This window comes from Maylandia zebra, linkage group LG7, assembly GCF_041146795.1.
Source record: "Maylandia zebra isolate NMK-2024a linkage group LG7, Mzebra_GT3a, whole genome shotgun sequence".
In the NCBI taxonomy this organism is placed as follows: Eukaryota; Metazoa; Chordata; class Actinopteri; order Cichliformes; family Cichlidae; genus Maylandia; species Maylandia zebra.
In genome coordinates, this window is record NC_135173.1 from 51,425,320 (window position 1) to 51,448,322 (window position 23,003).

Sequence of the window (23,003 nt, forward strand, 5' to 3'; positions counted from 1 at the left end):
AATTTGAGTTGCCTTCCTATCATCTCGTCCTCTGACCTGTCAAAGTGTGCTTTCGTCCAATCGATGTAAAGATTGGTAGCACTGGAGAAAAAGTTAGAGACTTATCAAAGTCTGTAAAATTCCTTCTCTGGCGAACATAAATGTCTGTATCAGTTTTCATGGCAGTCCATCCGGTACTCAGTGAGATGTCTGAACCAAGGCAAAGGTAATGTCTTTTAAAGTTGTGCTGCTAGCATGGCTAAAAATAAAAACAGTCAAAAACTGTCAGAAAAACAGGAAAAGGTTGCATCGGGGTGGTTTGTATGAAAAACAGAAAGAAAGGAAATGCACAGCCTAGCTGACTGGGTGTCGAGAAACTAAAGCAGTGATTTACAGCAGTCTCCATCTACAGAGTGAGGTGTGTAGGTGTAGGCGAAACATCCACTCAGTTGTTGGAGTGAATGAGTCTGAATGCATCCAGCTGGTGCGAGTGACTGAAAGAGCAGCTGTATAGTCTGAAATGATCCGAGAATGAACTCACAGTTTACACATGGCAAAACCATCAACCATAACTTCTAACGCTGACTTTGCGGGGGCTTTCATTAATACCCTTGCATAATACTGAGTAATCTAGCGAGACACTAAGGCCGCATTGTTGTTTTAAAAACGGTATTTTCCCTTATTGCACGGAGAATATCTTTGTGCACCTTTCATCAATCTTCTAACATAATAGCTATGTTTTTCCAACAAGAGCAGGTTCACGTTACAGTGTCCATAACTGACGCCGCCTTGAGCGATTTTACAGGGATATGAAGTTGGGCAATTTGGTCAGGTAAATAAAAGTAAAGAGGAAAAAAGCAGCAACAGTTTAATCGGTATTCTGTTATTTCTAAGTTTTAGACAAGTCCAACTTCAGCTCGAATACCTCAAGGCCTGGTACTAATTGAATCTACAACAGTAATAAGTTTTGCCTCATTTCTACACATTTTTTTGTACCATATTACTTCTACAACATTTAATGTATAATTTGTATTCATGTCCTCTGCGCCGAGTTTGACGATTCCAGGAAACTCGGCGGCGTTATCCACCATGACATATCAATTTGGCTCAAGAATTTGCAGACTAAATATGCTGCAGGATGTGGGTCCATTTATTAGGCCTCTGCCTTGAGTTCAGAGCTACAGTCTGCCTAACACCAAAAATTCAGGCAATTTAATGCTGTAATTTCAGGTTTGGAGTGAGTCCTCTCCACCAGACTGGGGTGAGGTTTCGATAGAAGCGACAGATTTAATGAGGTGTTGGCTCAGACCCCTGTGACTTGCCGACTGGCTGCTGTTACATAACTTCATCAGGTAAGACAGTGCAGTGCCTGTTAAGGCTCTACATCCTACAGCGTAATGAGCCCTTAACCACTCAGCGCAGTAGCAAGGAGACTTATGGTCACCTCCAGCTGTGTCTGTAAAAGTCTGTCCGTTCTTCAGACCTCCTAATGTAAGTCGTTTTATGAAAGAGCTTCTTATGAGGAATGTAATTATTATTTTCTTTAATAGTGTAGTTTCCCTGACATAAAAAAAAAACACTTTCCCCAAAGTCTGTACCTGTAAATCATTTCAGTTATGCCAGAAAATGTCACATTGACCAGATAAACTTAGTAACTGTACAGGATTTTCTTGTGTGTGCCGTGTGAATAATATGATTCAGAACTAGGGTGAAAAGTTACAAACAGACACACACACGCACAAACTTCTGCACAATCCAAACAGCTTGATCTCACACCAGAGGAAGGAAAACAGCAATTACGTCTCCTGATTGCAAAAATAATGCTATAGACACACTAGGGAAACCAGTGGTTGGATACTGCGACACGACCAGTATTATTCGGATTATTCGGATACACGATGGCTTTGAAATGGTTCCTTCTTAGACATGGACCAGGTGTGTGACATTTAGCAGTCAGCTGCAGTCTTCAACGCGACTATTGTGCGTCAGGATGTCAACAAAACAAAGTCAGCCTGCTGTCAGCCTACAAATGAATGGGGTTAAGGTGGCAATGTTTGTGATAATACAGCGATTAACTGTGAAATCAGTGAAAAATCACAAATCTGTTGCCATGTACATATGCAGAAATTCACCTTAAATAGAAATGTGAAATAATTTTTCTACATCTTCCACAAAAGGAGTGATGTAGTTAGAACTACAGGAGTGGTGTAGTCTAGAAGAACAATTCAGCTGCAGAAAAACATATAACATTATACCAGAACACAACCAGCTGGCAACCAGTTGTTCATTTCTGCTATTGCAAAGAGTTACATTGAAGGACAAGCTCCAAACTGGCTCAGATCGATTGCAATGTGTTGGCAATCTCTTCGAGAATGATTGCATTAAGTCAGTGTCAGACTGCCATTGTTTGGAGACAGGTTACCTCCCACCAGGTGATCCAGCATATGAATAAAAGTATCTGCCCGAAATTTTGAGGCTGTTGAATACCTCTCGCTGCAGATATTTGCAATCAGACATCAAGTTCGAAAAAAATCAATGTAGTTGATTCATTTCAATTTTATTTTATTTATATAGCACCAAATCACAACAACAATTACATCAAGGTGCTTTATATTGCAAGACAAAGACCCTACAATCATGCAGATGACCCCCTACGGGAAAGCACTAGGCAACAGTGGGAAGGAAAAACTACCTTTTAAGAGGAAGAAACCTCTGACAGAACCAGGCTCAGGAAGGGGCAGGCATCCAGTTTTTACTCTAGTGTGACAGAACCACAAACCAGTTCATTATGAGTTAAGAAAAATGTTGAGTTTAATTAAAAAAAAACCCAAAAAAACATCTTAAATAAAAAAACATAAAAGGTGAATCTGATTAAAATTAAACGTGATCATAAAATATCTGTAGTTTCTTCATTTTTCCTACAATAAAACATCTTTTGCTTTGCTGTTAATGCCTCACCTGCCTCCTATTATGGACATTTAATCACTCTTGTTTTTTGACCTGTTTGTCTTGTCTTTGTTTTGAGTTGAAAGGTTTTAAAAAATGCGAATTGTCAGACCTCCTCTGAGCGAGGGAACAGCTCTCAGTGTTGTTTTATGTTCCGTAAAGCCGTAACTTGAAGTCGGCTACGTAGTACTTATTGGTAACACAGTACGTTTTGTTGTTTTTGGAGTTGCAGCAGTGTTGTAATCTTTAATGTCTGTTACACGTCATGTAAGTTGAGTTACGAGTGTGGGTATGAGGGTCTCGGGATTTGGTTGTATCGATGTCACAAATAAAAATAGTCAGGCGATGGTGTCAGACACATTTGGGCTTTAGTTTTATCTCTGAGCCAGCTGCAGCGCTCACTGTCTGACCTCATCAACCGCACCATGATGTGAGTCAGTCCAGGGCCTCCAGCAAACTGATGTGGTCTGTTGAGCTCCTGGCTTGGGCTGCCGACCACGCATGGAGGTCTGTGGAGCTTTCTGTCATCCAGAACCCCGACGCCTGCAAAGCATCATTCTAAAAGCCAATCAGAGGGCAGATAAAACTCTGAGCGCCCTGCTGCTGACTGAATGGAGTCTGTAACAGTTCACAAGCATGAAAAAAACCCCAAAAAACAGTGCGGCTGTATTCTGGATAACCACAAGGAGCACCTGTATTGGCGTATGGAAACTGTGACTCATTTGGTGTTGTTTGTTGCTATAGGTACTCGTGTTTATGCTTTTAAGTGGGAACATCATCTTGTAGCCACTAAGACTTGAAAGAGTACAACATAATTAATACAGGTTCTGTGGTAACATGGAATTAGGCTGGAGGAACTTACTTAAAAACATAAAATGGAACAGTGAAAGAAAGAGGGAAAAACAAGCAAAGCATAACTCTGACCTGAGCTTCCTCACCTCTACCAACTGTGGCCGGTCACGCGGTGCCAGACATGCTGACGACCCGGAGGCCATGTGAGCCAGCAGCCTGTCTGAAGCTCTACTGGCCGCTTAACGCGGCTTGTTGAGGCACGAGCAGCAGAGCGCTTGTTTCCTGACCTTGCCCAGGGATGGAAGTGGCAACCAGGGGCAGATAGGAAAGGTGTTACATCTGATCCCTGTAAGGAAAGTTAAAAAAAATCTGTCTTTTAGTTTTTTCAGGCAGAGTGTTAATAAATACTAGAAGTCTGTTTGCTGGAAGTGGGAAACACATTTTCAGAAATTCACCCCAAGCTTGAACTCAAGAGTCTAAAAATATTCTGACTCCGGTCTGGTTTGAAACGTGTTTTTGGTGGCCAAACGTGGGTTCCTAGACTCTAAAGGGAGCAAACCGTGTACAGCAGATTTGTGAAGGCGCCTGTGGGAATTGGTAGCAGCCAGCAGGAGCCAATGCAAAGAGTTTTCCCAGGTCACTCCTTCTCTGCATGGGGCCGCCTGAGGAGGGTTTTAAAAGCAGGTTCTGGCCCTGTTGCTCCTCCCTCAATAAGACTCCTACAATCCCTTCTTCACACACTCTCCCTCTCTCTCTCACACACACACACACATAAAAGCAGTCAGCACCCTCTATTAGGCTTAACATGACAGTTTTGCCTCATTTTTGATTCAGAAAGGAAGACAAGTACACAGATACGCCTCAACGGGGGGAAACTGCTGGAGTTTCAGACACATTTAAGTAGCTACAAAGAGAACTGCAGATCTGGGACCAGTTGGAAGGACAAAATGAACGTGTGGACGGCCCTCACACTGGCCTTGCAGCTGCTATTAAAAATGTGCTTACACGTGGAAGCACAGGCTTTGGGTGAGTGTCTTTTTTTCTTTTTTTGAAGTGTTTTGAGTCGCTTTTATGTCAGTTATTTAAATGTCACTGCATTTTTTTTTTATTTGGATTATATGGTTGCTGCTTGGGGTGACAAAAAAATCAAGAAGTGGAAAAACATCTTTCCTTTTTTTAGGTTTACACAAACACACATAAGGAACGATGTCTTTAAGGTTTCTTTTTTCTTTTTTCTTTCTGACACCCTGCCTGCAATGTAATCGTCCATTTTCATTAGCTGTCAGAAAAGATTCAATGGCTCCACCTCTCAGTATTTTAACACACTTATGTATGAGTTTTAATGCATTATGGATGAAGCAGACACTGTGAAAGAGAATATGATATGCAGGCCCAAACACAAAAAGATCAGACAATGTGTGTGATACTCGCTGAGGTGCGAATAAAATGCTAAATATCCCAGTGAGTTGTAGAAGATATGGGGCAGTCAAATGCTTTTATTTGGGCTGGGTGTGTGTGTTTCTGACAGGAAGCAGGCAAAGATAAGAAAAAAATATTAAAAGTAGACAAAAGTTTGAGTATTAAATCCCACCATCTTTCCGCTGAAGTAAAGACATCCTGATTTTGATATCCATCTAGCCAGATCTGCTTGATTACTTCGGCTCGGGAGATTCAGCTTCCTGGCTCGTTTTAATTTAAAGAAAATCCCAGCTGGGTCACACACATGGGAATAATCAGAGATGATCTGGGTGCAGTACTGAAGTTCAAGACTCTCTTCTCTCTCACACTGTCTGACACGTGCTTGCAGTCACACACGCACGCGCCCGCATTTATTCAAGGTCACACACAAACTCGGGGCTACGCGACGCATAGAAATGTTGGCGTTTAGAGTTTATCGCCCTTCTTGCAAACCCCACCAGGTGATTGATGGCATACCTTTAAAATGCCCATTAATCCCTGGAGTCTTTTGGCAAATAGGTGCCTGATGGTATGTATAAAACAAGTCCAGATTAATGGAGTTTGTCATCTATCATTTCTCAGGCTCATTGTCTGCGTGACCACAAAACAAGGAGTGAGATCCATTTAAACCAGCCAAGTCTGGTTTTAGGTGCTCAAAAATGACATTCCATAAGCGTTATCTATGTTATTGATTAATATTAACATCTCAAGGATGGCTCACTGAGAGATGATATTACTGAAGTTTAAAGCGGACTCTCTTTCCTCTGGGCCATCCTCCAGGCCGAGCTATATCAAACTTTAAAATGAGGTAAAAGGGGGGAATATCCAGCTCTGCTTATCTTTGCAGAGTTTATGGTGAGTCTTAACTCACTGTTTAGCTCAGCTGACAAGTTCAGTTCAATTCAGTTTTTACTTATATAGTAAAGGTGCATTATATTGTAAAAAAAAACAAAACCCTACATTAATAGAGCAAAAAACCAAACAATCAAATGCCCCTCTACAAGCAAGTAACTGGCGACAGTGGGAAGGAAAAACTCCCTTTTAACAGGAGGAAACCTCCGGGACAAACCAATAAGGAGTCCACCACAACTAGTTGGGGTTGAGAGGAGGGGGACAGGACGAAAGACACGCTGTAGAAGAGAGGGGGAATTAATGATAACAGGTGGCAGAAAGTCAAAGCCAGCAACTTTTTTCCATTCATTTTTCTTCCGCTTACAATTCAAATGTCAGCGTGGATCTAAGAACAAAGCTGAAAGTAAACGTAACCTAAATCAGTGATAATGACAATAACACATAGAGTTTCTGTGTTTACGTGAATATATCTTTCTGTAAATGTACACACGGCTAGCTGATTCATTGATTCACGTAGGCTGCACTCATCCAACAGAATATATTTCATCCAGTTTATTTAGTTTCACTTTTTAAGAATAGACACAGTGTCAGCGCAGAATCATGATGGTCTCCTGGAGAAATACACATTACAGAATACTGCTCTGTGTTTACAGTGGGGGGGGGGGAAAGCTTTTGGACACTGCTCAATGTGTGCTTTGTTCTTGTTTGAAGCTGCGACATCAGTGCAGTGGGTTTCTGGGTTTATGACAACTCCCCATGTCAGCACAGACCATGTGATCTGCTTTCCAACATTATCGCACCGTAATGTTAAAGATCGAGGGTATTAACAAGTAAATCAATTAAAAACACATACAGCAATGCAAAAATAGCAAGAGAAATGCTGAAAGCACGTTTTTACTTAGTTTATACTTATTTTAGTTTAGTTTTTACTCAAGTTTATTCAAGACTTAATGGAAGCCAAAAGGAAAGCTAGTGTCAGAAGTAAAGTAGGAGTGCACGTGTAGTTACATTTGTAAACACTTACACATCTTAAAAGTGACAATATGCCATGTGATGTTTAAAAATGTCTAAAAAAATACACATAAAAGCCTAATATTGTTTGAATATCATGGTTTTGGTCCTGGGTAGCTAGATGACTCTTGGCTAAATGTGACTTTGCTTCTTCTGTTCTATACACTACGATGTTGTTAACGTAATTACTTCACTGCTGTTATGGCTGGCCTTTAAATGTGATGCGATAAATTAAAGCTTGCCACACAGAAATGCTCGAGTGCGAAGCGTGTGCTGAAATGCTAAAACAAGGAATGCCAGCCATTTGCACTCTTTACAGTAATCGCACCGTGACAGATTTATATGCTGGTGTTAAGGAAAGGTCAAGACACTGTTTTCCTTTATGGCTTTCAGCTGAACTAGTTTTATGAAGCTTGAAATCTGAGGTTAATCGGGGGGTGAAGTGAGACACTTTCTCAGGGTCTCCTGTGTAAGACAGCCCTGACCCTGCGAAGCCCTTTGTCCAGAAGACTTATGAAAAGCAGGACTGTGCGCTTCGTGTGTGTGGATGCCACTAAAGACACGATGCACACATCGAGCTTCCTTTGTTCTCTTTTCTTTTCTTTTTTTTTTATATATTAAAAAGTTCTTATCTTGATAAAAACCAAACACAAAGGATTCGAAAAGCTTTACATTTTTAGTGGAAGTAGTGTTGACAGCACGGTGCAAGCAGGCATTTCGGTGGCTTAGTCTCACTTATCTGCGCACATATTTAAAGGCTCTGTGTTGTGTCTGACAAAACACAAGGGACCCCAGGCAGACGAGAGAGATAAAAGAAAAAGCGAGAGATCTCATCTGGGGCAATCTTGGCTGACAACAGTCAGCGGAAGCATTTGGGAGCAATTTCTGCTCCCTCACGACAGAGGGCCGTGCAGACCGTTTCAGTGGTACTTGTGTATTCACGATGGTGCAGATGCGGGACTAGAGATTCAATGCGCATCCTCTTGTGGTTTGCCCAGCTCCCAAGCCACTTTATTAAAAGGAGACTCTGACCATGAGCACCAGTGTTCTGCTCCTCTCTGGCTTTTTACTTTTAAATTGCCTGTCAGTTGAGTCAGAACATCTAAATTTCACTGTGCTTTTGTCTGCAAGCGGAAGCTCCATCTCATTTTACAATTCAAACAGTTTTAAAACAAACCTAAGAGAAGATCATAAAAACAGCACACATCTAACGTCACTGTATGCTGTTTACTTACAAATCCGCCTCCTTTTGATTTGCCTGAGCCGACCCAGCCTGCCAAGTTTGCGCTGACTGATTGACACAGCGTCTTGCTAGAGCATCTAATGCTGAGTCAACATCATCATCTTCTTCTTGTCGACTCGGAATGTGTTTACTCTCGGATCAGAGCGCCGCTGCGGGTTGTAAATATTCACATCATCCATTACTCATGTGCTTTCCCGTTTCCCTGCCTTGCTATCTGTCTCAACAGTCTACGATCTGCTCACCTCACCCGACTGCCTGCCAGACCTGCTGCAGGGGGGCCTGACCGGGCAAGGGGTGAACGAGGCTTTCATCCTAACCTCCTTCAAGTTGCAGCCCAAGACCGGAACCACTGTGTTTGGCCTGCACAACCCCAGGGACAACAGCAAGTACTTTGAGTTCACAGTGATGGGGAAGCTCAACCGAGGTAGGAGGACATCAAAGAGGCGCTGGTTGTTTAAAGCTACGCCAATCAATGTCTTCATATTAAAAATGGATTAAACGTGATAATGTTTAAAGACTCTGCAGACAGACCTGAAATCCAGCAGACAGTGTTTGCCCCCACATAATGAACTGTACTGAGTTTGTGCCCCAAACTATTTTGGTTGTGGCCAAATAGCTACACAAATAATGACGTTGCTGTTGCTATGTGCTAAGACGCAATCCAAGCACAGATAGAGAAACAAATAGCAAACAATATCAATGCTTAACATCACATAAACCCTTTACAGCAACACAGTCAATTTTGCTCTATTCATTACCTCTTCTTCCTTCTTCCTCTTCCATGCCGTGTCCTCTTAAAGCCGTGTTACGGTACTTGAGGAGTGACAAGAGGATGGCCTCTGTCACATTCAACAACCTGGTGCTGGCAGATGGCCAGCAACACCGACTGCTGTTCCACCTCAGGGGGCTGCAGCAGCAGGGGCCAGGTGGGGTGGAGCTGCATCTGGACTGCAGGCTGGTGGAGACAGTCAGGGATCTCCCTGCTGCCTTCCAGGGTTTGCCAGCAGGCTATGGCACAGTGGAACTAAAGACTATGCAAGCCAGAGAGCAGGTGAGCCATCGCTTACAATATTTCCACACAATAGTGAATGCCCTTCTGTCACGATAATGACTCTGTAGGTTTCCAGATGGCTTAGCTGTGCACTTTCACTCGATTGATTTTAAACAGGAAAGCTTAGATGAACTAAAGCTGGTGGTTGGGGACTCATTTGAAAACGTTGCGTCGCTACAAGACTGCCACTTCCAGCAAAGAGACTCAGTTCAGACTCTGGGTAAGGTTCTTTCTGTGGAAATGTCAGTGAAAACACTCTCAGCGATATGAAATGTTGAGTCAAAGGGGGGCAGACTCTGAGAAGCCCTTAGCTCTGTTTCAGCTGAATAAAATAACAGTCCTTCTCCCTCAGGGGTCAACACAAAGCAGCTGTCCAATCAAATGCTGGAGTTAACGAAGGTGATAAATGAGCTGAAAGACGTCCTAATTCAGCAGGTAACCACCTCTTAGCAGTCCCTCTGAGGCCACTTAATCTCTGCTCCGTCAATCCTGACCTCCCTGACAGCTCGCCTGACTGAATATAAACTTTTGTTCATTTTTGACCCGTTCCAGGTTAAAGAAACATCCTTTCTCAGGAATACCATCTCAGAGTGTCAGGCCTGTGGTAAGATAATGTCTATAGTAGCTGTCAGTCATTGTAGAGAGGAAAATTGAGGACCAGTTTCCAATTGTTTAATTTATCACAGCTGATCACTTTCTTTTTTTTCATTATCTCATGTTGTGTCACAATGCAAATTAAAATGGCACAAATGTGCACATTTTAATTTAATGGAAGACTTTCTTTTTGCTTTGTTTCTGCACTGACCCCTCAGACTCAAAACTCTCTCAATAAATTAGTTATCCTATTAGCAGATCGCACGTGATAATGGTATCAGTACATCCTTATCAGTATCCGTGCCTACATGATATTTTGATATTACTGAATGAATAACAGATGGTTAAAAAAAAAATCTTTATTTCCTCCTATTTAAAGGTCTAGGTGGCACAGAGGTGGTGAAGCCAAGGTGTGCACCGGGTGTCTGTTTCCGTGACGACATGTGTATAGAAACAGCAGAAGGTGTTGAATGTGGACCATGTCCTGATGGGTACACTGGAGATGGTTTTAACTGTGATGATGTCGACGAGGTAAAGCTCAATATCGCTCTGTGTGTGTGTGTGTGTGTGTGTGTGTGTGTGTGTGTGTGTGTGTGTGTGTGTGTGTGTGTGTGTGTGTGTGTGTGTGTGTGTGTGTGTGTGCGTGTGTGTGTGCGTCTTGCCATGCTTCTGTCCTCATGACAATCAATATAAATTTACGACCTGTGGTGTAAGGGCAAACTGTCGACATCCTTTCGAGTATTTTATGGCTACTACTTGGGCTGCTGGTTTATGAGATTATAGCTAGGGTAAAGACAGATAAATGTTTTGAGTGTATCTATTTGGCATAGCAGCAAGTTCATATTAGTGGTTTTGGATCCCGATGAGAAACAGTGTGAATTAACAGGCTGCGATTAAGGAGTACACTCAAATACACCTTGATGTCACTGAATAATGGTGGCTCCAGAATTGATCCATAAATGACTTTTTTGACGATCTGTTTATAGGTGAAAGAAATGCATCTCACTGTATTTTTCACCATTTTCAGCATATACAGACTGAATGGCAGTGGGTCCATTAAACTGGAACATGAGAAGCAAAGATATTTCACACAGGCTAATGTTCTATAATTTAGACTATGACCAAAAAAAGCAGGTAAAGGTAGAACTTTCTAAAACAAGATGGAGAACCTTATAAGGATGGCAATACAAGATTGTGTGTTTGCCTGTCTGTCTTTTCTGTTTGCACTGACCTCTTTTCTGAGGACTGGGCCCTTCAGCATTCTCTTTCTTGCATGAGCAATGTCATCAGACCTAAAAGCTTTTGGGGAGAAGCCCTTTGAGAACCACATACATTTTGCAGCTCAACAGAGTTCATGTCCTTTCTGCAGTGTCAGTTTAACCCCTGCTTTCCTGGAGTGCGCTGCGTCAACACTGCCCCAGGCTTCCGCTGTGACGCCTGTCCGCTGGGCTACACCGGCCTGCCAGTGGAGGGTGTGGGCATAGTGTACGCTCAGACCAATAAACAGGTAAGACAGTGGATGCATCATGAAGGAAACAGAATATTATTATCAGTGTATATCAAAAAAGACACACACACATACACAAAAATGGACTTAAATGTAGTCTGAATCCAGCAGCAGATTGCAATATGTTGTTGATCTTACCATAAAATTATTTATTTAAGCATTTAAACAATAAAGGAGGGTTCTCACTTTAAAAGAGCAAAAAAGTTCAATCAATAAATGTGCCAACACAAGTGACTTTTACTTTAGGTGTTTAAAAAAGTTTGCACAAACCTATGGGGGTTTTCACTGGAGTCCAGTCAGCCAGTAGATCACGTCTGTCAAGCTCATTAGATATCATGTGCTGCATAGAACCCACTTTGACCTCAAGAGGGCCGGGCCATTGAATCCTTGAGATATCTTAATATAAGGAAAAGGGCAATTTCAGTGGTAAATCTCAGTTTTTCTACCTGAAATGCAGCTGTAGTGAATGAAAGAAATCTATTGGCACAAGTAATTGTTTATTAATTACTTAATTACTTTAGTGTTGTGTAAATGGCCACGGGCACGGTCTTTATCAGTAGGAAAAATTGCATTACTTTTACAAATGAGTTAAAACTCCAGAGTTTTACCCAACTTCACTTTTTTCCAACACCATACAGTGGGTCGGTTTGTCTTCTCCGGGCCAATTCTGGCCCCTGTGCCTTATGTTTGACAAACTTGGTCGAGAGCAATGAAGACACCAAATTTAAAACATGAAGAAAACATAACTTTTCCACCTCGTTGGACTGCTTTCATTATCTCCATCATGTCACACAGGATTAGCCACACTAAATGTTTATCTTGATGCACCAGATCCTGATTGGCGGGAACAGATGGATATCGTTTTTTTAATTTGCTGATTTACGTTCTACTTCCATGCTTATTTATTGCTCCGAATTTGTAAATATGACCTGCAGTCTGCAGCGTGTTATTTACCCTTTTAATGCATTTTAGATTCCTACAAAATAAACACCTAAAATACCCGGTGTGCATAAATTACTCCCACTTTAATTTGTGCTCTAATACTGTAAGTATTATAAAGCACAGCTTCAGCTGTTTCGGTGCTTTAGAGGATTTATATGGCATCCTTTGTTTTGTTTTGGGGCGTATTTTTTACACTTATTTTTGGAGCAATTAAATCTGAACAAGTTGTTACAGTCTGCTCATTTTTTTACAATCCAGGTCTGCGATGACATCGATGAATGCAAAGGACCTGACAATGGAGGCTGTACTGCAAACTCGAACTGCCACAACTCTGCGGTAAGAACACCGTTGATGTATTGTATGACCATTACTACAGGTCTTTATTGCTACTCAAAGATGCTCATGTGCAGTTGTGATAATTCCCGCACAGGGCTCCTATCACTGTGGTAGCTGTAAGTCAGGATTCACAGGAGATCAGGTGAAGGGCTGTAAGCCGGAGATCAGCTGTGGCAACAGCCTGACCAACCCCTGTGATGTCAACGCTCAGTGTATTGTAGAAAGAGACGGATCCATCTCTTGTCAGGTAATATTCTTCATCACTCAAATGCTTATGTGCAGTATATGAATGAGTTTGTAAGAAGCTTCATTTGTCTTGTCAGTGTGGAATTGGCTGGGCTGGAAATGGATACCTGTGTGGAAAGGATACGGACATTGATGGATATCCAGATGAGAAACTCAAATGCAAAGATCCAAACTGCAGAAAGGTAACCATGGTGCAAGTTGTCAAGATTAGCAGCTTTGCTGTGGCAGGTATATCTTTATTTAATCATCATACTGTCACATGTCTTTGCAGGATAACTGTGTCTTTGTTCCTAACTCTGGTCAAGAGGATGCCGACAGAGATGGTTATGGAGATGCCTGTGATGAAGATGCAGATGGCGATGGTATTCCAAACGAACAGGTCGGTGGCTATCTCGCAACAAATGCCTCTAAAACATATTATACCTAAAGATTCTCATTTTTGTTTGTCTTGCTAATTTTCCTAGATTGATTAAGCTTGTAAAAGTACTAATACCTCCTATGTGTATGTGCACTAAAATGACTGCTGCTCCTGGCAGACGGTTATTTTACGACTGTAAAGTGGGCAAAGGGGCTAGCCTAGCTCTGTCCAAAGATTACAAAATCCACTTGCCGCTGTTTTCCAAATTCACCTATTAACATATCATATCCACAGACACCCCATTTATGCACAGAAATGTGGATGTAGCAACTTTGAGGTCACCCACTGGCTACCTTTACAAAGCCACAAGTTTGGTATGGATACAACCATTTGCTGACATCAGGGGAATCGCTTGCTATTTAGATTAGCAAGATGCATTGGGATGCTAATGCTGGCTTACGAAAAAGACTTAAAGCAAATTAAACTGCCTGGAGAAACTGAACATCCGATATTTAGAGTGTGTTTAATTACCATCAAAGCCAAAATCCTTTATAAAGTATACCTTTAACTCTTAAAGAGGAACTGCAAATTTTTATACTTAAGGGACAAAAGTTGCTGTTTGCTATGTGCAGAAATATGAGCCAAGTGGCACTGAATTCCCCCTCACCCCAAACTACAGGGAGTGCAGAATTATTAGGCAAGTTGTATTTTTGAGGAATAATTTTATTATTGAACAACAACCATGTTCTCAATGAACCCAAAAAACTCATTAATATCAAAGCTGAATGTTTTTGGAAGTAGTTTTTAGTTTGTTTTTAGTTTTCGCTATTTTAGGGGGATATCTGTGTGTGCAGGTGACTATTACTGTGCATAATTATTAGGCAACTTAACAAAAAACAAATATATACCCATTTCAATTATTTATTTTTACCAGTGAAACCAATATAACATCTCCACATTCACAAATATACATTTCTGACATTCAAAAACAAAACAAAAACAAATCAGCGACCAATATAGCCACCTTTCTTTGCAAGGACACTCAAAAGCCTGCCATCCATGGATTCTGTCAGTGTTTTGATCTGTTCACCATCAACATTGCGTGCAGCAGCAACCACAGCCTCCCAGACACTGTTCAGAGAGGTGTACTGTTTTCCCTCCTTGTAAATCTCACATTTGATGATGGACCACAGGTTCTCAATGGGGTTCAGATCAGGTGAACAAGGAGGCCATGTCATTAGTTTTTCTTCTTTTATACCCTTTCTTGCCAGCCACGCTGTGGAGTACTTGGACGCGTGTGATGGAGCATTGTCCTGCATGAAAATCATGTTTTTCTTGAAGGATGCAGACTTCTTCCTGTACCACTGCTTGAAGAAGGTGTCTTCCAGAAACTGGCAGTAGGACTGGGAGTTGAGCTTGACTCCATCCTCAACCCGAAAAGGCCCCACAAGCTCATCTTTGATGATACCAGCCCAAACCAGTACTCCACCTCCACCTTGCTGGCGTCTGAGTCGGACTGGAGCTCTCTGCCCTTTACCAATCCAGCCACGGGCCCATCCATCTGGCACATCAAGACTCACTCTCATTTCATCAGTCCATAAAACCTTAGAAAAACCAGTCTTGAGATATTTCTTGGCCCAGTCTTGACGTTTCAGCTTGTGCGTCTTGTTCAGTGGTGGTCGTCTTTCAGCCTTTCTTACCTTGGCCATGTCTCTGAGTATTGCACACCTTGTGCTTTTGGGCACTCCAGTGATGTTGCAGCTCTGAAATATGGCCAAACTGGTGGCAAGTGGCATCTTGGCAGCTGCACGCTTGACTTTTCTCAGTTCATGGGCAGTTATTTTGCGCCTTGGTTTTTCCACACGCTTCTTGCGACCCTGTTGATTATTTTGAATGAAACGCTTGATTGTTCGATGATCACGCTTCAGAAGCTTTGCAATTTTGAGACTGCTGCATCCCTCTGCAAGATATCTCACTATTTTTGACTTTTCTGAGCCTGTCAAGTCCTTCTTTTGACCCATTTTGCCAAAGGAAAGGACGTTGCCTAATAATTATGCACACCTGATATAGGGTGTTGATGTCATTAGACCACACCCCTTCTCATTACAGAGATGCACATCACCTAATATGCTTAATTGGTAGTAGGCTTTCGAGCCTATACAGCTTGGAGTAAGACAACATGCATGAAGAGGATGATGTGGACAAAATACTCATTTGCCTAATAATTCTGCACTCCCTGTAGTACATGTCCATGCTAGGTTATTGTTTTTGGCTTTTTTCTGCTGTTGGCAAAATTACATGCTTAATGACACTGAGAAAAGTTAAAAGTGTGGGCAGTAGATGTCATTTATATGACCAAAAACTGTTTTGTTTTTAGTTCACTTCCAGGTTGTTGCAAAGCAACATGATGATTTTAACTGATATCCCTAACAATACGAATCGGGGGCTAAGATGTACCTATGTGCTAAGTTTGGCTACTCCTAATCATGTTGACAGTACAGGCAGCCAAAGAAACAAACAAAAGATTTCATCTTTTATAATAAGATGCACAGTGATATCAATCTCATAAAAATCGAAAAGGTTTCAGCCCTGAAGCATACAGAGGCTTACGCTTTACCCACCATATTACCCACTCACATGACTCATACATGAATATGTGCACACGCTCCTTCTTCATCAGGACAACTGCAGGTTAAAAGCCAATGTGGACCAGAGGAACAGCGACAAGGACAGCCACGGCGACGCCTGTGATAACTGCCGCCTGGTGGAGAACCCCGACCAGAGGGACACTGACGGTGATGGCAAAGGGGACGCCTGTGATGATGACATGGATGGAGATGGTGAGGAGAGAAATGACATCACTGATGCTGACGCTCTTGTTATATAATCAACATCACTGGAGGCTTTTGCTGTTATGACTTCTTACCCTGCACTCCCTTTTATGATTCCACTGCTGTGGTCTCGTAGTGAATTACTCACAAGGATGCATGCAACTTTTATAGTTAGTTACAGATCCCTTTGTTGTTTAAATGCATCACTTTATATTAGGATAGATTTTGTATGCCAGCTCAGGCTGAATAAACAACACCGTAAAGAAAAAAATAAATGATGAAAGCCGATAGCAAGCTGACCCCAAAGCGAGTACAACCTTTGATCACTCAACAGCGTGATTATACCTCATGAAGCCCCCACAGGACAAGAAGATAGTTCTTCCTTCCACTGCTGCTGCTTGACCTTTATGCATTAGTAGTGCTGCTACTGCCTCCCTGTGATGAAGTAAAATACCATCTGAATGCAGGTTCTCCGGAACAACATAGAAAATGCAACAGTGCACCCTAGTGGTGATATTAGAAAGATCAGCTTATAAAATCATTTCTTTAGTGAGACAGCAGCATAAACCTATTGCTCGTGTTTCATGATAAAGATGACTCTGTCAGTAATACAGCTTGCTTTCCACAGGTATGCTGCTGTGATTATATTACAAAGAATACTGCTGATTATTTCCTGGAAAATAGTGGCCCAAACTCATATCTGTCTTTTAAAGCAAGGTATTCAGTCCACTGCCGCAGAAAGCAAACAAATGCACATCTTTACAGCTGACATGCAGGATTTACAGTCTTTGTTGACTTAACTGACTGCTCATCAAATTCTTTGCACATTTATATATTTTATAAACCCACTTGGTGGCAGTTTGAGTGTTAAATGAGTGTCACCTGATCGATGTGCAGGTCTGAAGAACTTCCTGGATAATTGCCAGCGTGTCCAGAACAGAGACCAGCTGGACCGGGATGGAGACGGGGTGGGAGACGCTTGTGACAGCTGCCCCGACATCCCCAACCCAAATCAGGTCAGTCATACAGGTGGATGTATGGCGGTCATGTAAATTAACTAAATACACTGACATAAGGATAGTTTATTTGATTTTGCTCGTAGTATTTAGTGTTTGATTCACTAGATTTATCTAACCACTATAGTTATGAGTGAGATATGAGATTTCAAATTCAACATCTTATGAAATACAAAAATATACTATCAACACACTGTTGAAGTGCTTCAAACATTCTGTGCTCCGTAAAAAAACACTAACAGTTTCTTTGAAATAAAAGGAAAAATTATCTAATGATCAGAGAATAGTCAGATAAATGCAGTTTGTTCTATAGTTTGCAGTTCTAATATGTCATTCAAAAGGTCCATATTACTGCTGAACGAAGCTGTTTGCACTGTGCATTTACCTTTACAAAAATAAGATCTTAACTGCAGGATTAAAGTTGTATTTTCACACTTGTCTCATTGCTGTCTGCTCTCTCTTCAGTCTGATGTTGATAATGACTTGGTTGGGGATTCCTGTGATACAAACCAAGACAGGTGATAACACTATCTTGATATCTACAGTACCAGTATAGCTTTTATTCATTTATTTCAATTTAACTCATGTCACTGCGTCGCTTCCTGTGTAGTGATGGCGATGGTCACCAGGATACCAAGGATAACTGCCCACTCGTGATCAATAGCTCTCAGCTGGACACTGACAAAGACGGGCTGGGTGACGAATGCGATGACGATGATGACAACGACGGGATACCGGATGTTTTACCACCGGGTCCAGACAACTGCCGGCTGGTACCAAATCCTGATCAGATTGATGATAACAGTGAGTTTCAGATTGTCCCCTGATAATTAAAAAAAATGAGTTTGTAGGGATGTTCAGTTGTTTTTGTTGAGACGTTTGGCTAAAAAGCAGATTGATGCTGAAAGATTAATGGTCATAATTTCGGGAGAACGTCTCTCTTCCCCCTGCACTGTTACTGACATTATTTATTTCACACCCACGCGGATCAAACAGTAGCAACCTTGGGCAGATTAAGTGGCAATTTTTGTGAGGAGAAAAAAAAAGCGCAATTTTTGCGAGCCTAAACTCATTCGCCAATTTTATGACTCGCTGTGACATTACTTGTGTGAAAATGGATTCTGAAACTAATGGGAGTGGAGTGTCAATTCAAATAAAGAGGGGCAAGGCCATTTTTTCCCAGCAGTCAGAGTTCAGCGAGGCAGAGTTAACAGACCATTACTTACATTATTACAACACACAACTTTTTCTTGTGTAGCCAGTTGTGGTAGTAGCACAGTTTTAATAGCCTAACAAAACTCAAAAGTCAGATATTTGCTTTTATTTAATAATCAGTGCCCTTTTAAATGTCATGTGTCCAAAGCTGTACTGTTAGACAAATGTATTTTTGCCAGCTAATATGTAGCATCTAGACCTATGAATTAAGAAATGGTATTGCTCCCTTTGATTTAGATTCGGTTTTCTTTTGAAGTTTATCGCACAGAGGGTTTTGTTTTTTGTAACTGCCATCCAGGGCTATTGCTGTCCCCTGTTGAGCAGAGACCAGAAAGCACGTAGCCTGTGTCGTGATTAAGGTTTCTTTCGTTTGTGTGTCGTCTGGTGGTTAGTTGCTGTTTGCTCCACACAACAAAGTGATTCATTCTTTCTGCCCTCACAGATTTTGTTTCCCCCTCGCTGTCATTCAGGGGCCTTTGATGTGTGGCACTCTCATAATTCCCACCAACTACATAAAAGCAAAGTGGTTCCCTTTGACATTGTAATCTTTTTTCTAGATTTCTACTCAATCGTGCACTCTGTGAGCCTGTACAAACTACTGTTACTGAAAGGTAGCAGTCCATTCGTAACATTATGTGTGGTTCAACATTACAGAATAATGTATGGTTATCACAAAATCCCAGTTGCAAACGTGGACGGCTTATGTTTGTGTCTCGGTACAGCATTTAGGAAGAATCAGACACATTCAGAGCTGATTTTGACTTATTAAAGACTCAGCGAGAAGCCATATCAGTATATGTCTGTCGTACTGGAGGGTGTGGACTGCAGTGAGCTTCACTAAAAGGTCTTAATTTTTCAGCAATTTTTTAAAAACTGTGTGACAACATTTAGTGCATCAATTCATCCATTTTCATGTGCTTATCTGGGACCGGGTTGCAGGGGCAACAGCCTATTCGGAGCAACCCAGTCCTCCCTCTCCCCAGCCACCTCCTACAGCTTATCCAGGGGCAAACTGAGGTGTCCCCAGGCCAGCCAAAAAATATAATCGCTCCAGCGTGTCCCCGTGATCTTTCATGGGGCCTTCTCCCTGGTGGTGCCCAAGAGACATCCTTGTCAGATACTAAAGTGTTTAGTAGTGGCTCCACTCTGAGCCCTTGCTTGAATGAATGAATGAATGAATGAATGAATGAATTACTAGCCCCATCTCAGGTGCCCCTCAGAGAAAGCTCATTCTTGTCAGTCATTATCCATTCAGATTCAGGAAAGGAGAGAAGTTAATGGACCAGGTCACCCTACCCGGGGCAGGGTTACCGTAGCCCCACCCTGGACCCTGGCCTGTGGAGGGAGCTTGAAGGAGAGTGGCTGGTGGCTGGCCCTTAGCTCACATGGATTAAGCATAGGCCTGCCCTCCACCACCCACAGGAGTCACTAAAGGGGTCGGGTGAAACGCATCGAGCAGAGGCCCTGGCGGTCTATCCCCGGCTATCAAGGCTGGCTATTGTGTAGTGACAAAGTACAGTACTTGAGATCATTTATCCAATGAGGTTGCACAGCTTCTGAGATATTTTGATCATACACTATTGTGTTTCCAAAGTAAATTAAAGATTTGAAACTACTCATGCACCAAATTTTTAACTGTACTTTTTAACTTTTCAGGTGACGGTGTTGGAGATATTTGTGAGTCTGACTTTGACCAGGACAAAGTGATAGACAGGATTGATAATTGTCCTGAAAATGCCGAGATTACCTTGACTGACTTCAGGGCCTATCAGACTGTTGTGCTGGACCCCGAGGGCGATGCCCAGATTGACCCCAACTGGGTTGTTTTGAACCAGGTATGAACATTATTATCACTGATCATTCAAATTTATCCATCATAGGCAGATATTTTTATATACACATGCTTGACTTTACTTGACTTTTGTGATTTCCCCAAGTGTTTTGTTGTCCAGCTTTGCTGTTTTGGTTCACTCTTACCACTCTCCTTGAATAGATTTCTGGCCCAGCAGGCAGCCTTTTATTGCCAAAAAACTAAAAACCCACGCTACACTACATGTTGAGACACACTTAGTCGGTAGCTGATGAACGTGTTGGTGCATTTAGCAGCTAATGTTCAGCAGATGTTGCCCTCGGGAGCTGGAAGAACAGAAAAATTACGCTGAAAGCAGGGTGCTGATCTGTATTCAGTTTGTGGCCAGAAACTGAAAAAAAAATCAGAGCTGCTAAATGTGTATATAGGGCACTTGCCAGATCAACTTGAAAGGTCGTGTTGTTTACAGTGTGTTAAAAAAAAAGAAAAGAAAAAAAAGAGTCACGGCAGCTTTAATTCATGGCCTAAAAAAAGTACGTGTGCAAGCACATTTTAATAAACCTGAAATGCAAATACAAGCTTTTGAAATTAAAAGTTTCACGGTGCATCATTCATCATTAAAAACATCTCTTCCTTATCAGGGAATGGAAATCGTTCAGACCATGAATAGTGATCCTGGACTTGCTGTCGGTAAGGTGTATTTAGCTTTTTTACCTGAATATCACTTTTAGTGTTGTGTGCAAGAAACTACTCGTCGTATCTAATGCGCTAATTACTCTTTCTGATGTCAGGTTACACGGCTTTCAGCGGCGTGGACTTTGAGGGGACTTTTCACGTGAATACAGTCACTGATGATGACTACGCTGGCTTCATCTTTGGTTACCAGGACTCATCCTCCTTCTACGTGGTGATGTGGAAGCAGACTGAACAGACCTACTGGCAGGCAACCCCCTTCAGAGCCGTGGCCGAGCCCGGCATACAGCTGAAGGTGAGAGGGCGAGTCATCTCACTTTAGTTTTACTCACTCGACCTGTTTTACACATTCTTGTTTTCCTTCTGCTTCTACAATCGCCTTACTTGTCTCTGCTTCTGCGTTAGGCTGTGAAGTCTAGATCAGGCCCCGGCGAGCATTTGAGAAACTCACTGTGGCACACGGGAGACACCACCGACCAAGTGCGCCTGCTGTGGAAGGACCCGAGAAATGTGGGCTGGAAGGATAAGGTGTCCTATCGCTGGTACCTGCAGCACCGCCCACAGGTTGGATACATCAGGTATTATAAAATTCTTACGGCTTCCTAAATTTTCTTGCCAAGAGCAAGATGAGACGGTCAGCATTGTGTGTAGGTGCAAACTGTATGTTCAGCCATTGGAAAGCCAGGCTGGCTGTTTCTTAGTCTTAATAGTTGTAATTTAATAACTAAGGTAAAAATCCCTTGTTGTGCTTTGTGCAGAGCCCGCTTTTACGAAGGAACTGAGCTGGTTGCAGACTCCGGCGTGACCATCGACACAACCATGAGAGGAGGACGACTTGGCGTGTTCTGTTTCTCGCAGGAAAACATTATCTGGTCCAATCTGAAATACCGCTGCAATGGTAAGGAAATCAAACATTGCAACATAATTTACAAATGGGATAACAATGCTAGAAAACTGTCAGTAGCTCCATCCTAATTTGGTGTTTAGTGCAGGTAATTAGCAGAAAACTATGCTAATATGCTGATCAACATTTTACTAAAGGGCTTTCTCAGCCTCACGGAATGTGCAGCATCTTGCTGCATGACCTCTGAGACTAGTTGTCTGCAACAGCTTCATATTCCATCTTGTTACATAAAGACTGCAGCTGTGAAGAGAATTAGTTTGACCTCACTGCATATGAGATTTTAAGCTTGTCTCATAACGCCTAACTTGTCACTTCCGCAGACACCATCCCGGAGGATTTCCAGGAGTTCAGCACTCAGCATGGCGTCGACTCGCTCTAAAGCCAACGCGGAAAAAAATACCACTGCAGAGCTACGAGGAATGCATCAGTGTGTACGTGCGAGTGTGTACGTGCGAGTGTGCGCACGTTTGTGTGTGCGTGTGTGGATGCCTGTGTCTGTGTTTTGATGTTTATGGCTTTTGTGCATACATGGCCACAATCTTTGTACTGTGTGTGTATTTTCTCATGCTGTCTCATTTCTCTTAAATGTCTCGAGCTGAGCTTTTAGGTTTAATGGATTTTATCAAATACATTGCAATATGCCCCCTTAGAAATCCTGCATATTTGATTTTTACCCTTTGGTATCTCTCTGTAAAACATAATCCTTTTCAAAGTTTCCTCATGCAAAAAGTTACAAACTGACATGCTGAAGAGTCTCTGGTGTAGATGTCAATGTGCATTTGATGCATTTGATCTCCTGCACAGTTATTTTAGTTATTTTACCCAAACTTCATTTTTTGCGTCCATATTCAGAAAATTCAAGTGTCTTTTATTTTGTCTTCTACTCTATACTCTTCTTCTCTTCCTCTTAGTGCCTTACTCGTGGTTAAATCATCTTGTAAGCTGAATCCTTACCAAAAAATGTAGCATAAGACACCATAGCGCTGCATACAGTTTTATTAGTTTTGTTTCCCCTATACTTGGAGTTGTTCTTTTATTATGATTTTTTTCATAATAAATTCTACATTTTCCCAGGAAATAAAGTGAGATGTTATCATATAATAATTTTTACTACTACGCAGAAGTCATATTTGAACGCTTTTTGGGATATACAGTGCTTAGCAGATTTCTTAGACCACCTGTCATAAAAACCAAATAAAAAAACACGTCTTTACATTTA

The 23,003-nt window shown here is 41.9% G+C and overlaps 1 protein-coding gene across 1 annotated transcript; it reads left to right on the forward strand.

The window, feature by feature from the left end:
* The first annotated feature begins 4,420 nt into the window (after positions 1-4,420).
* Positions 4,421-23,003, forward strand: thbs4b (thrombospondin 4b). The gene is made up of 22 exons (XM_004549738.3): positions 4,421-4,743; positions 8,508-8,705; positions 9,082-9,332; positions 9,450-9,552; positions 9,685-9,767; positions 9,885-9,936; positions 10,306-10,457; positions 11,296-11,433; positions 12,634-12,711; positions 12,806-12,958; positions 13,035-13,139; positions 13,229-13,336; positions 15,996-16,155; positions 17,044-17,162; positions 17,628-17,680; positions 17,773-17,966; positions 20,034-20,212; positions 20,829-20,877; positions 20,979-21,175; positions 21,286-21,458; positions 21,639-21,778; positions 22,105-23,003. Exons 1-22 carry the CDS (start codon positions 4,665-4,667, stop codon positions 22,161-22,163), a joined length of 2,823 nt encoding a protein of 940 aa, XP_004549795.2. The 5' UTR covers positions 4,421-4,664; the 3' UTR covers positions 22,164-23,003.

What these genes read in the sequence shown, in the direction of transcription:
- thbs4b (XM_004549738.3), top strand. Translation starts at nt 4,665, where the DNA reads ATGAACGTGTGGACGGCCCTCACACTGGCCTTGCAGCTGCTATTAAAA. An exon ending in GATGGGGAAGCTCAACCGAG is followed by an intron (nt 8,706 to 9,081) that starts GTAGGAGGACAT and finishes GTCCTCTTAAAG; the next exon opens with CCGTGTTACGGTACTTGAGG. An exon ending in AAGACGTCCTAATTCAGCAG is followed by an intron (nt 9,768 to 9,884) that starts GTAACCACCTCT and finishes GACCCGTTCCAG; the next exon opens with GTTAAAGAAACATCCTTTCT.